At 45.3% G+C, this 13,885-nt stretch overlaps 2 protein-coding genes across 3 annotated transcripts in view; both read left to right on the plus strand.

Moving 5' to 3' along the window:
- On the plus strand, window positions 1-7,241 carry mocs3 (molybdenum cofactor synthesis 3). Its single transcript, XM_030116134.1, has 13 exons — window positions 1-211; window positions 974-1,106; window positions 1,196-1,288; window positions 2,380-2,500; window positions 3,824-3,898; window positions 4,098-4,215; window positions 4,297-4,405; window positions 5,030-5,092; window positions 5,349-5,512; window positions 5,608-5,655; window positions 6,238-6,334; window positions 6,449-6,556; window positions 6,953-7,241. The coding sequence occupies exons 1-13, from the start codon at window positions 119-121 to the stop codon at window positions 7,108-7,110; spliced, it is 1,380 nt and encodes a 459-aa protein (XP_029971994.1). The 5' UTR covers window positions 1-118; the 3' UTR covers window positions 7,111-7,241.
- A 1,905-nt stretch (window positions 7,242-9,146) lies between these two features.
- prkd3 (protein kinase D3) overlaps window positions 9,147-13,885 on the plus strand; it is a 40,534-nt gene continuing 35,795 nt past the window's right edge. For both annotated transcript variants that reach the window (XM_030116132.1, XM_030116133.1), the window contains exons 1-2: window positions 9,147-9,422; window positions 10,066-10,676. In XM_030116132.1, coding sequence (XP_029971992.1) covers window positions 10,311-10,676 — 366 coding nt within the window. In that variant the 5' untranslated portion in view covers window positions 9,147-9,422; window positions 10,066-10,310. The remainder of the gene's footprint in view (window positions 9,423-10,065; window positions 10,677-13,885) is intronic.

The raw sequence follows: 13,885 nt of genomic DNA on the forward strand, positions 1-13,885 counted from the left end.
CGTCGCTCATGTAAACAGCGGCCGCAGATAAACCACATGTACATTAGATCCGTGAAAATCTTCAGTAAAATAGTGGTTTGTATCAAATAATCGTCGGTGTTTGTGCTCTTTAGCGGCCATGTCGGAGGACGTGTCCTGTCTGAAAGCTCAGCTGGAAGAGAAAGAGAGAGAAATCGCTGCTCTGAAGAATAAACTATCACTACTGGAAAAGGTAGGCCAACTTAATGAATGGAGGAAGTTCTGTTAAGTGCTTTGCAATCTATGTACCATCGTCTGCAGACAGCACGTTTAACAAAAGTCTGTGTTTTAAGATGACCTGACACTAGAGATGTGCACAGATGCATCAGAAACACACATGTAATGGCTGGGAGGTTGAGATGCAAAGCTCTTCCTCAGGTTTGCACCTGGTGAGGAATTCAAATGAGCTAATAAATAAATTAATATCCAACCATTATAACATTTTTCAGTGCCACAGTTTACTGTCCTACTTTTTCTGGAGTCAGCACTGCATGGTTTTTACGAACTGGAATTATTTGGTCAATAAATGAAAAAAATAATTCAAAATGCATGTGATTCAAGGGACAAACAAGAAAACAGACAGTAAATCCCTTATTCTCAAATGTGATCTGAAGACATTTATGGCTGCAGACCCTCTCCCCTTTTTGATTTGTCCAAACATTACAGTGAAAGCAACACACCCACTTTGACACAAACAGAAGTAGGAGCTTCCAGTATCAAAGAAATGGGTGACATCTATGATCTGCTCTTATTTTTATATGAAAGACATAATTATATTGCAGCCTCATATCTCCCGTGGTCGCTGGTGCACTGTCAAAGGTCTTTGCAACTTTCCTTGTAAATCTGATGTATATTTTGTAAGAATTCTGTGTTCGGACATTGTTGACCAAGTCAATGGAACCTGTGATCAACCAGCTCCTGACTGAATCTATGAAAATTCTTTGTTTGTTACCAGAGCCAAACGCTAGTGCTGGACCTCCATGACAAAGTCACCCCCCTCACCCCTCTGAGAGCCAAACATGCACTGAGCAACGAGGACATCATGCGTTACAGCAGACAGCTCCTCCTGCCTGACCTGGGCGTCCGAGGTCAGGATGACCGCAGGCCATGTGGTTCGCTGCAGAGTCACAGTTAGGACAGAAATGACCACAACAGTGTGAATCTTGACTGTCCGCAGGTCAGCTGAACTTATCCAAGACATCAGTGCTGATTGTGGGCTGTGGGGGACTGGGCTGCCCGCTGGCGCAGTATCTGGCAGCTGCAGGCATTGGTAAGTACAGCTGAATAGATGATATTGATTATTAATGAGAAGATAATGTGTGGTGTGTTAATCTGGTTCATAACCAGAAAACTGTTCATATCTAAATACATCACATTATGATGAATCATTTAAATACTCTGGTAACTGTTTTGTTGTCAGTTTGATCAGTTCACCACAAGCTTTCTGCAGAGCTTTTTATCATTAGATTATAATTAAATTTAAATATTAGGCATCTTTACCTGAATAATTCCTGTCATTGACAGTTATTTTAACACTTCTGTTGCATCAGATAAAGTCCTCATCTTCAGAATAAGGGATCCGAGTTTAGTATAAGGACATCAGTATGAATCTGGACAAATGTATGGTGCAAGTGGCAAAGACGTGGAGACCCCAGTAAAAAAGGAGCAGATTAATAGAAACTAACTGTTGCCAATCATTTTAAACAGATTAGATGACTGAGATTCACTCAGTAATTAATAGTTAGTAATTAGTAGTTTTCAGTCTCACCACACAGTGGGAATATATCCAATTCTTTTCTGTGTGGAGTTCATGAGGATGGGTTTTATTTCTGTAACCAGTTTCCTCTAGCCGTCTAAAACTACGCCAATTAATTCATTTGTGATTGGGAAATTGCCTGTATATGTGAGTGTGTGTATGTGATTGTCTGTATTGAACAATAAGTCCAAGGTGTGTCCTGCCTTTGCTCATTGTCAGCTGGGTGTGGCCTGAAATTGAATAGACAGATATTTTTAGCATTTTGCACAGAGTCGCTTACATTGTGATACTAAATAAGTTTATAAGAACAAGTTAAAGGTCAAAAGAAAGAACAAAAAACATTCAATACACATTCACACACTCACACAGTGCAGACATGAACTCATATCTTGATGCATTTTTCATAATTCTGTCAAGTAATTCTGCCATAACGTCCAATCAGAGGTCAAAAACCTGGAATACAGAATATGCCTGATTTAAGGGGTAGAGTTTATAAGATGAATAATGCAAATATTAGTAAAAATGATGGATTTCATTGATCTTGTTCGACTATGGATGTGACATTTCTTGTGAAACTGTTCTGTCGGACTCATTGGTCCCTGCAGGGCGCCTCGGCCTGCTGGACTACGACGAGGTGGAGCTCAGTAACCTGCACCGGCAGGTGCTTCACGGGGAGGAGAACCAGGGCCAGGCCAAGGCTCTGTCTGCAGCCAACGCCGTCAGAAGGTACCGACCAGATGCAGATAATGCACAAATGTGCAAATTTGTAGACTAAATGTCATACCAGCACGATCTAGGAGTAAAGGAACTGTGAGGGGAGAGTCCCAAACACACACCAGTCCATTGTCAACCCACATTAAGAATGACTAATTCAAGACATTTTCTTTCATTTGTCTAACTCCTTGATAGGGGTCTTAAAGAAAATAACACCACAGTGGAAACACATGCACACAAGTAAAAACACATATTTTCCACATTGTGCCTTCGCCTGTGCAATAAGTGATCTGTATAAGAGGAAAATGTGGACAAACGTATACACACGCCAAGTAAAACCCCAAACATAATCTACACCATGACTGTATAACCCGTGGGGCCTGGTGGGCATTTAGGACTGATTGAGGGAGACACATGAACTCCTCGAGAGGTTCAGCCTGCAATGAGGAACTTTCTGACTTATCCACAATAGTGCCTACTTGTGTTCAGAGCACATGTCAGACAGAAGCTCTTTCTGGGTCCAGACTCAGATGGGCTTAAGCGGGAGAATTTTTTTGTCATTTCTTCCATCAGGTGGTATCAGATGGGCAGTTTTTCATTTCCAACTAGACAGGGTGACCTGGCTTCAGTGTCCTGTTACACTAAATAGTCTTAAGTGTCACTGATGTCTCATTTATTGTGGAATCTCAAAGCAGAGCAGCCAGTATGCTGATTAATGGTAGTAAATGCTCTTTCATTTCGATAATTTGTGTATTTTGCTGTTTTCCGTGACCCTGCTGGTTCCTCGGCGATGCAGGCTGGCGCTCTCCAGTCTCGCCACAGGTTATATTTGGTTGTGTATTTCTCTCCGCTCGACAAATATTGTGTAAACATGTTATTTTAGAGACTGCTGTTTCTGGTGCCTTTCCGCCTGACAGTGGGCCCTCTGTGGTTACCACACACAATGCACCGCCGCCGCCACACGAGGGCGTCATTTCTCTGAATAACTCGCTGTCATACACTTCTATTATCATCCTTTTTAATGTTATATATTTCATTTTGTAGCACTGATTCTGCTCTACATGCAGTAAACCTCTCTTGTGGTGACATGTCAGGTGATAATGTGGGTTTTCAGGCATATTTTCTTTAATGATTTGATTGACAGTGAGGATTAGGCAGTCGGAGCTCATATGTTGCTGTTTTGCGGCCTGTTCATGGTTAAATCAGCCGACTGGCGTCCCTCTCACACGTGTTGATGGGATTGCAAGTCCTTTTGTGTTAAATCTGCTCATTCCGCAGGGCTCAGTCAGTTCAGTTAATCAGTCGCTACTTCTCCGTGTGCGTTTGTGTCTGCAGGCTGAATTCCACCGTGGAGTGTGTCCCCTACCACCTGCAGCTCTCGCCGGAGAACGCCTTGCAGCTCATTCAACAGTATCCTCAGCCTGCATCTGTTGCACAGACCCCTCCGCTGCCATGAAAACATCATATAGCCGCCATCTGCTCAGTCTTACTCCAGCTTATGATTACTTACTGCACGGAGAGCGTTTTGGATTTCGGTAGGAAAGCTTTGCAACTGTGTCATGCCGGTATTCTTTTGCTCACGGGGCTGCTTTAACCTCGCCGACCTCAGATACGACATCGTGGCCGACTGTTCAGACAACGTTCCCACTCGCTACCTGGTGAGCGACGCCTGCGTGCTGAGCGGGAAGCCCCTGGTGTCAGCGAGCGCTCTACGAATGGACGGGCAGGTAGATGAGAAAACGCCTGTTTTTCTCTCTCCAGTGTGTCGGACAGAGATTTGTGACGTTCTCCGTGTTTCCTGCGCGCAGCTAACAGTCTATAACTACCGTGGAGGGCCCTGCTACAGGTGTCTGTACCCGGCGCCGCCGCCTCCAGAGACGGTGACCAACTGCTCCGACGGAGGGGTGCTGGGAGTGGGTGAGTCTCACAGGTGCAGCGGATATCTTTATTTTAATACAGAGGCTTTTATAAGAGCGTCTTCCAATGTCCCGGCCCACCACGTCCTCGCCTAACTCCCACACCACACTCACACAACCGAATGCTGGACTTCCTTCTTTCTTTTTCCACATTTTAAGACGTTATTGTTAACAGCTGTTGGGATTCGTAGGAGATAAAAAAAACAAATAAAGCTCCTTTCACATCAGTTAGCTGCTTTTAACTTTAAATATCTCATAAGGTGTTATAAAAACTGTAGTTATTCTATGTTAAATACTACAAAATGACATGTAAAAGATCAAACTGATAAAAGGCGTCAGCTTGAAGCCCCCCAGGTTTTCCATAGTTGAATCTATGGTTCACCTCATGATTTAGACGCTGCTAAAACAAAAATAAAAAAAGGATTTAAAATAGCCAAATTTGAATTAACGATCATCATGTTGATGATGAGCTAATCTCACCATTTCACAGTGTTGCCACCTTTAATCTCCATCATCATCATCATCATCATCATCATCATCATCATATTTCTCTCTTTTTTTTCCCCTTATTGTACATTGAACACCGTTTCTTGGTGACATTGTCCACGTTTTTTTCCACGTTCAGTTCCAGGGATTATGGGATGTTTCCAGGCTTTGGAAGTGATCAAGATTGCCTCAGGACAAGGTTGTATCCTTTTCTTGTTCAGTCATTTCCTTTCATGCTACATAGACTCTCCAGCTTGAGCTTTTTTTTTTTTTTTTTTTGCCTAATCATCACAACGAAGCGACAACAGGCAGTTTTAATGTAGCAGAGAGCATGATGGGAATGGCCTGTGGCCGACACCTGGCCACAAGGCATCAGGCAGGGAAACGCTGCAGTGTTTAACCCAACCACAAGCTCCACCTCTCTGAGTGATCTGTCCCTTGACTGGGGGGCGTCCCAGCTTCCTTTGGCCAGCAGCTGCTGATGTTCGACGCTCAGGACGCCAGGTTTCGGTCCATCAAGCTGCGGCCCAGGCAGGCGGGCTGCGCCGTGTGCGGAGAGGAGCCCAGCGTGACCCAGCTGGTCGACTACGAGGCCTTCTGTGGGTCCGCCGCAACAGATAAGGTGGTTCTGTTCAAATATCTGACTTTCCTATATCATATATGTTTTATTATTATGGCATTTCTAAAGTACATCCAAACGGATCTTTGTCATTTCAGTGCCAGAGACTTCACCTCCTCTCCAGAGATCAGAGGATCACTGCTCAGGTAACCCGGATCGACTCCAGCGCCCTCAGTCTGTGCGTGACTCCCTGCATTTAGCGCCGCTCATTGTATGATTACTCCCAATTTTCTCAGTTTTCATTGCGCGTTTATAAACTGATTGCATCTCGCACCGACCCAGCCCCAAATGGGAAATGACTTAAAATGCGCCCGTAGATTTTCTATGGGAAAGAATAACACGTTCTGCTTGGCACGGAGGGCAGCTGGCGGCGGATTGCATCTGTTGATATTTCTGCAGGGTTGGCGCTTTCAAAGCCGCTGAGTCATTAAGCGCCGGGCGATGGGGATCGTGATTGATTGGGGTGTCGCTGGGGGTTGCGCAACAGGCACCAGTCAGAAACAGTTTTGCTTCCTGCGATTTGAGGGAAGGCAGCGAAAGCACTCATAATTCCCCTGCAATTACAAATCCAGGTGACATTTCAGGCGATTGCTGCTCGTAATTTTGGTTTCACAGTTTAACTGACGACATAAATGAGTGTGTTTTCACTCAGATTAAATCCACATCTCGGTAGAATTCCAGGATTTGGAGGCGTGGCTGCATTAAATTCTTTCTTAATGTGATTGCAGGATTACAAATCCATACTGGACGATGCAGGGCCGCATCTCCTGCTGGATGTACGCCCTCTTGTGGAGGTGGATATATGCCACCTGCCCTTTTCTCTCAGTATCCTTTTTTCAAGCAGCTCTCTCTCTCTCTGTCATTGTGTAATAATTTCACACTTTCTGTCATCCAAGTTCCCTCATTTTTGTGCGATTACCCTCCTGACGCGTCTGCCAGATATCCCTCTTTCAAGTCTCGAGGAGAGGAAGAGCGAACATCTCCAGTTACTCCGGGAGAGAGTTGGCCAGTTGAAACGGCAGATGGCGGGCGGCGGCCGGCCTCCAGGTAACGCGGCAGAACAACAGCACGGCGCGCTCTCTCCGTGCGCCGCTGGAGATGAGCGGGCACGCAGAGCCGCCGGTGCATATTCAACGGCGGAGCGTGGAGACGCACGCCACGCCGCGGCCTCCTTCCGGACAGGTTGTAACGGGGTTGCTAGGTGACCCCCTTTTCCAAAACACGCTGGGTCGGCCCGAGCAGCTGGCCCACTGCAAGGACATTAACATGCAAAATGTTATTTTGGTGCTGTTCTTTAATCAGCGAGCTAAATTTAGACAAAGTTAGACAAAATTAGTCTTTTTGAGCTTAATTCAGCCGTTTAAGTAAGTTTGACCTCCAGTATTGTGCCGCCACTCCAGTTGTAATCTCCCATTGTTTTCCTCTCTCTGCGGTTTTCTCCAGTTTATGTGATCTGTAAGCAGGGGAACGACTCCCAGAAGGCCGTGCAGCTGCTGGAGAAGATGAGTGGATCGGAACTGGACCACGTCACGGTCAAAGACATCAGCGGAGGACTCATGGCCTGGGCGAGGACAGTCGACCCCACGTTTCCACAGTATTAATGTGTCTTTACTGTCAACAATCTGCACTTTGGACACATGAATGGGGATCATATTTTCAATGTAAAATGTAAAATCTGTTGTTTTGGAAGGATTCACATTTTTTTTGTAAATTAAAAGAAATTCTGACAGATGTCTCTCATGTTGTGTTGCAGATGTGTGTTTACTTTGCAGGATGTTTGATGCAGAATCTATTGAACTTGACAAACTAGTCCAGAAAAACCGCGGCTTTCCCAGTCTATCCATTGATCCTACCTCACACTGAGCAGAACACACTTTTTTCAGGGATATGGTCAATTTAGAAACATCCGTTCACCATAATACTCTTAATTGTTTTAATTGTGGAAGAAAATTGTAGCACCTGGGGATCAATAATGGTCACCAGTCAATCAAGTCCATGTGATCCATTTTATGATTGTTAAAGTCCAGTTGAAATTATGTGAATGACCACAAAGAACTCAGCATCAGAGCCTTGCAGCCTTCAGGCAGGTTTGTCAAAGTCACTGGAGTTCAGGCAACACACACACACACACACACACACACAGCTCAGTTTGATCTCAATCAGGCCAAATCAGACACGAGACGACACGACATCTTCTAAATAACAACTTCAAATTAGTCCCCCAGTTTGGAAGCAAGTAATCAATGTGTTTACCTTTTTTACAAAATCTATTATGAAGAGCCTGAAATAGATTGAGAATAAAATGCAACATTTCCCTCTGGGATAAATAAAGCTTTTCTATTCTATAATACAAAATTCAACCTTTTCCTCTTCAAGCCTTCTGCACACATTTCCTGAAGTCTTTCAGCATGCATGTTTTAAAAAAAATTCACCTCCATGGCGTAACTGCCACACTTAACTCTATTTATGTCGCTGACTTTCACTGTTGCATTCCTGCCGTCCGTCTGGCTTCTGTATTTTAGGGTCCAGTTCAGGGTGGAGAGGTGATGTAGCCGATCCCAGTGATCAATAAATGACAGTTTGCTGATCGATCACAGGGAAACACGGACAGTCAGGCAGTTTAGGGTCTTATTTTTGGGAGAAAACAGCCACGCATGCTCAGGGCAAACATGCAAATTCCACACAGAAAGACCCAGTTTGAACATAACAACTATACCACTGTATGAGCTGAAACTGCTACCATCTATGCTTCTCATTATTTTAACAGTTTTGCTTGAATTTTCTCCCATGTTTAAGCTTTAATTCTTGTCTTTAACATCGTTTCACTTTTTCATTTTTATGCCTTTTCTTTTAAAATCTTTTTTATCTGAAAGATAAAAGTAATTTTGAAAATGACTGTGGTGTGTAAATAAAATAAAAATAAGTTTAAAATTGTCTTCAGGTTAGTGAAAGCTTCGGCGAGCCACCACAAAAAGGTCAAAGGGGCCTCGTGAGACCCCAGAACCACCGCTTTCAGACCCCTGGACATCAGCTGTAACTCACACTGCCACAAAAACACTTGAAGCTTCCGTAATGTGCCTTTAACTAACGCCACTGCTGAGTTTAACAACCAGGCAGAGGACAAGTTCCTGAAATGTCTTGTGTAATGTGTTGAGTAGAGCTGGCATTCAGACGACATGGAAGCATCATTGCAAAATCAGAGCCCCTCTTCCCTTTTTTATCTGTCAGTACTCAGAAATAATGAAAGTTGCTGAGCAAATATGCTCTTTCATATCCACTGAAAGTGAAGTCTAAAAGTTGTTCTTCAATGTGCATTAAGTTGATTTGAGGTAAGTGAACTTTTCCAGATGTTTCAGATGCCTCTTCAGGCAACAAGCAGGCCGGGCATGTGGAGTAAAGCAATGATTTTTTTTTTTCTTCTTCTTCTTCCTTGCATGGACAAGTTAAAATAACGGAAAAGGCGCACACACATGCGCACTGGCCGGAGGCGCCATTGCTCCACACGGTCTGTAGTTCCAGTTGCGCTCACCGCGCACGCAGAGGCAGTTGTGCGGAGATAATGAGAGGACTACAAGCCCCAGCCGCGGCGCCTCCTCCTGTCCCCCCCCCTCCTCCTCCTCCTCGCCAGGCAGGGGGAGTAGTCACAGCTGGAAGGATAATAAGATGCGCATGAAATTACAATCAGGAATAAAAGATAAGAGAAAATAAATGGACGGCGCGGTTGGTCTCGGCGGGACTTTGCGCAGGAGGAGAGTCGATCATGAGCGGATCACGGCGCCGCGCTCCTCCGTCTGACTCCCAAACGGCGCAGAAGATCAAACTTCAGGCTCCGCTTTCCTCAGTTTATGGGAGCTGAAAAGTTTCGTCGGTCCCCTCACAATGGGAAGAAAAGCGCCCTTCGCCGAGAGTGAAGGTAAAGTATCAATTCGGGAGCGTTCCACTCGACGTTCGGCTCCAGGCGCGCTTTTACGCGCACGGAGGGAGTTCGGATGGAGCGAAATGTTGTCAGAAATGTGCAAATTCAGGGCTTGTATAACTTGTTTTGCTGGCATTCTGCTCTCGGGTAGTGTGTGCTGCCAGCGAGCCAATCGAAAGTGGGAGGGGTGCAGATGTTCAGAAGCCCTGGATCCAGATGTTTGTGAAGTTTGGACTGGCGTAAACGCTTTATCAACTTTTACGCGTCTTTTTTCTCGGGGCTCTCGTCTCTGGATGGGTCGCGGAGACGCACATAGCGGCAGGATGCAGTCGCGACTGAAAAGAGGCAGAGGGAACCGTTATAGCGAATGATTCTGAAAGTCCTTGTTCCCACTTTTACTAAAGAATTCTGCTGATTTAGGAAAAAAAGAGTCCGTAGTGCTCACATTTCAACATGAAATACATTCTTCGAAAGGAGTTTTTTTTTTTTTAAGCAACCTCAGTGAAGGAAAGTAAGCAAAAGAATGTGGTTTTCTTAATTTTCACATTTGTGTTGAGGATCAGCAGCAGAGTCTTTCTTCATTCTTTTATATTTTCTGTTCTTATCATAAAAACAGCGTTGTGTGTGTTTGTGGTGACAGGCTTCCTGTGGACAGGCTGGATTACTGACTTCAGTGAGGAGAGGCAACCAAACTCCAGGATATGAAGTTTTCTGCAGCTCTCTCAAGTCTGGATTGCCTCAAGACTTTTTCTCCATCACCTGCTCAGGCAGCAAATGAGCGAGCTTAGTGCGCGCCCAGGTGGGTGGATTGGTTGTTGTCCTCATAGTGTAGAAAGACAATGCTGCTGTAATTAAAACAACAACAAGAGGAAGGGAAAACGGTTGATGAGGACTACCTGCAGAAATCCAGCTGTGCTCCTTCCCCCCGAGCCCTCTCCGAAACCCCCCCACCATTCAGCGTTTCACGTCGCAACTGGAAGAAACCCAATGTCTGCCTCCTCTCCCCCGTCCTTACCTCGAGCCTTCCTCCACTCGCTCCACCCGCCGTCGCTGAGCCCGCCCGGACCGCTCTACACGCGGCTGTCCAACGGCAGCCACAGCGCCCCCAGCCCCACCGACTCGCGCAGCTCCTTCCATGGGGTGTCCTTCCTGCTGCAGATCGGACTGACCCGGGAGACGGTGAACCTGGAGGCCGGCGACCTGTCGCTGTCGGCCGTCAAGGACCTGGTGTGCTCCATCGTGGACCAGAAGGTAGAGTCCCACACTTCTCCCCATTCGTACACCTCAACCAAAGATCTTGTCCAGCTCTAGGACTGGGAGGCAGTGAAACAGGGAAGGCCCATGCACAGGGAGAACATGCAATCCACACGAACAGGATGAATCAGGGTAAAAGTGCCCTCTACTCCCCTCTCACGCATCACACACACACACACCTTGTTTTCAGGCAGTGATATGAATGATGGATGCGGCGATGCGCCGGTGTGTGTGTGTGTGTGTGTGTGTGTGTGTGTTGTTGCCATCCGTCCATTCAGGTTGTGTTTTTCCAGAGAAGCACATCTGGGCCACGCGCCCCCGGAGTGAGTCAGCGGTCTGCACACGGCAGCACCGCCGCTCCTCCAGACGCACGGTGCCAGCTATTGACACACTGTGGTGTGATGTTACTGGACACGATGCAGAAACATGGTTAAAATATGCACACACACACACACACAGAGGGTTGTGTGGTTCCTGTGTATGTTGGACTCTCCGTATTTTCCATGACATTGGTAATGTGTTATAATGACACTTGAGTGGAGCTCGAACACAAGTATAGGCTGCATCCATCAGCGTGTTTCACCAGCGTGAGAACATCCAACGCGTGAATCAGCGGCGCCAGCTTTAATTTGCCTTTCCTTCATCTCCGTTCACATCGGAAGAGCCGGGAAGTCGCGATCCTGGTTTGCGTCCTCATCTCCGTGTGTGTCCTTCTTTTTTAACGTGCGAAGTAAAGAGTGAAGGCGAAGCTTTTTTAAATTTTTTTTTTTGCCTTTAATTTAAAGCAGCCACGTGTAATCGGCGCAGTGAAGCCGGAGCAGCAGCAGATGCAGCGCCGGGCATGTGAAGTGGTTTTCTCTGTCAGTAAAACATGTTTATTGTGCAACTGCAAACAAGATGAAAAACGTATTTCACATAAAGCAGGGAATGAAACTTAACGGTGCATTTGCACTGTGATGAACGGCGCAGCATACTTTGAATGGAAATAGATTTCAAGACTTTTTTTTTTATATCTTACCACTGGTAGAAAGTAGCAATACTTTATATTTATGCTTTAAGGCAACATTAATCATGTTGATGGCAAGAAAATTTCAACTTCCTGCCAAAAGGACCAAATAACAACTGATTTCAGTTACATTCATTAACAGTTTTTGTCAGTTCAGCTACTAATCTAACTTTTTTTAATTGATTTGGTTAATATTCACAATATTTTCACTGTTTTAATCTTTAAATATTGGGCTTTTCCTTCATCTGTATATCAGGATTGTTAGTGTAGTTTTCGGTTGTTGTGTTTAAGTGACCCTCTCCTTGTATATTTTGTGAAAGAAGGTTACAAGCTCAGAATAATCAAAATAATCACATGTTCAGTCACCATAATCACTGTTGCCAGAAATCAAAGACAAGTTTCCATTTCATACAAACGCAATGAGAAATGGTAACCAAATTAGGCAAAGTGGGGAATGAGATGGAATTGGTGCCAGTTGACGGTAATATCTGCAACACTTCCTCCATCCAGGGCCTATTTAAGGGTCATATTTTACATTTCAAAGCAGGTGTATTTCAGATTTGATCAACACCCCCGCTGTGTGTGTAGTTCTGCAGAAAGTTCTACAGAAAGCAGAATCAGGAAACACCCCTGACTTCAGGATGAGGAATTTATCTATTTGACACAGTTGTAGAGGAAGAAGAAAGGGAGAGATTCTGGTCTATTAATACGCCGATGACACTTTTTTTTTTTTTTTTTGCAATTATTTGACACAGATCGGGTGTTAAATTCGCAATCAAACCACTGACACGATAAAATCTGAAGATTTTATTTTGAATTTCATGGGCTGTTTGAAGCTGACGAGCAGCTTCGTTAGACTTTTATTACTTTCTGTGCTTTGCAGAGGATGTACATCCTTGTTTTGACACGGGGCCCGATGTTTTTACACATGCGTGTGCGTTTTGCCACCTCTGCTGGATGTACAGTAACTCTCATCATATGTATGTTCTCTCAGCATCACTGAGCCCATAAACGTGTCGGATTAAGCGCGTGCGGAGCCTGTCGCGGTAATGAAATGGCTTCTGTTTGCGTCCACACGTTGCTGTTTTTTCGGCCCCTTGTGAATAATGATGATTGCCGCGTTTGTGCCTGTAATTATCAGAGGGGGCTGACTAAAAACAGGGTGATTAAACAAAAGCACTTTCATCAGCCGCTAGAATCAGAACATTCAGGAAGGTCAGAGCTGCACCGGTGGTCGTGATGATAATGATTAAATTCATTTAAAAAAAAGGGGGGGGGGGGGGGGGGGGGAGGAATGTGGTGCAGACTCTCAGCGAACAACACATGAATGATAGTGTGTATTGAGTCTGTGTCCTTTTTCTTCCATGTTGTCCAAGTTGACATTCCAGAGGAGCAGGGTAATGTTGTTGTTCTTTACGAGGTCTGCTGATTCTCACTAGCTAGTTATGAACAGTTCTGGTCCGCAGAGCAGAAAATCTCATGGCTGCGCATATATTTACATGGATCCTGTAATGTATTGGCAAGAATCTCCAGCAGGAGAACGGTGGGAAATTTGATGACGGCCCCTTAAAGAAAGAAACAAAAAAACAAATCCAAACTGTGCGTTGGTGGTTGCTGATCATCTGCCAGGATGAGATCAGGCTCACTGATTGCCTTTGTGCAGCGCTATCGCTGTGTTCCACATACCTGTGTTAAGGTAATGTGTGGAGGAAACGGCCTCATTCCGGCTTATGGGAATGAAAAGTCCTTGAAAATTCTACGTTTATCTAAACATGTTATTCTTTTCATCGCTGAAGAACACATCCAGCCTGCTCATCCACGTTATTGTGCGTTTCTTCTGTTAAACACTGCCAAATGTAGTGTACTGCCTCAGCTATTTCATGAAATCCAGCCATATGGCTTTGATATCAATGGAAAATATGACTGTGGGCCTTGTGTGCTTTCAGTTAACCCTGCCTCGCTCCTCGTTCGAAAATATGCATGACAGTGGAGAGGCTTTTACGAAGCCCGCAGGTCCCGGCCAGCTCTCCCAGCTGACGACCTCTGACCCCCCGGCTCGCTGTGGCCGCTGACAGTCGTCCCGGGACGTGTCTGCTCGCTGGAAACTTCAGGTGTCTTGTCAGCGCTGGCGGGCCGGACGGGAAATCGATCCCATCTGATCTGATCCCACCTCCGGCGGACCCTTTCTGCTGCGTCAGCC

This window comes from Salarias fasciatus, chromosome 19 (genome assembly GCF_902148845.1).
Source record: "Salarias fasciatus chromosome 19, fSalaFa1.1, whole genome shotgun sequence".
NCBI classification, from domain to species: Eukaryota; Metazoa; Chordata; class Actinopteri; order Blenniiformes; family Blenniidae; genus Salarias; species Salarias fasciatus.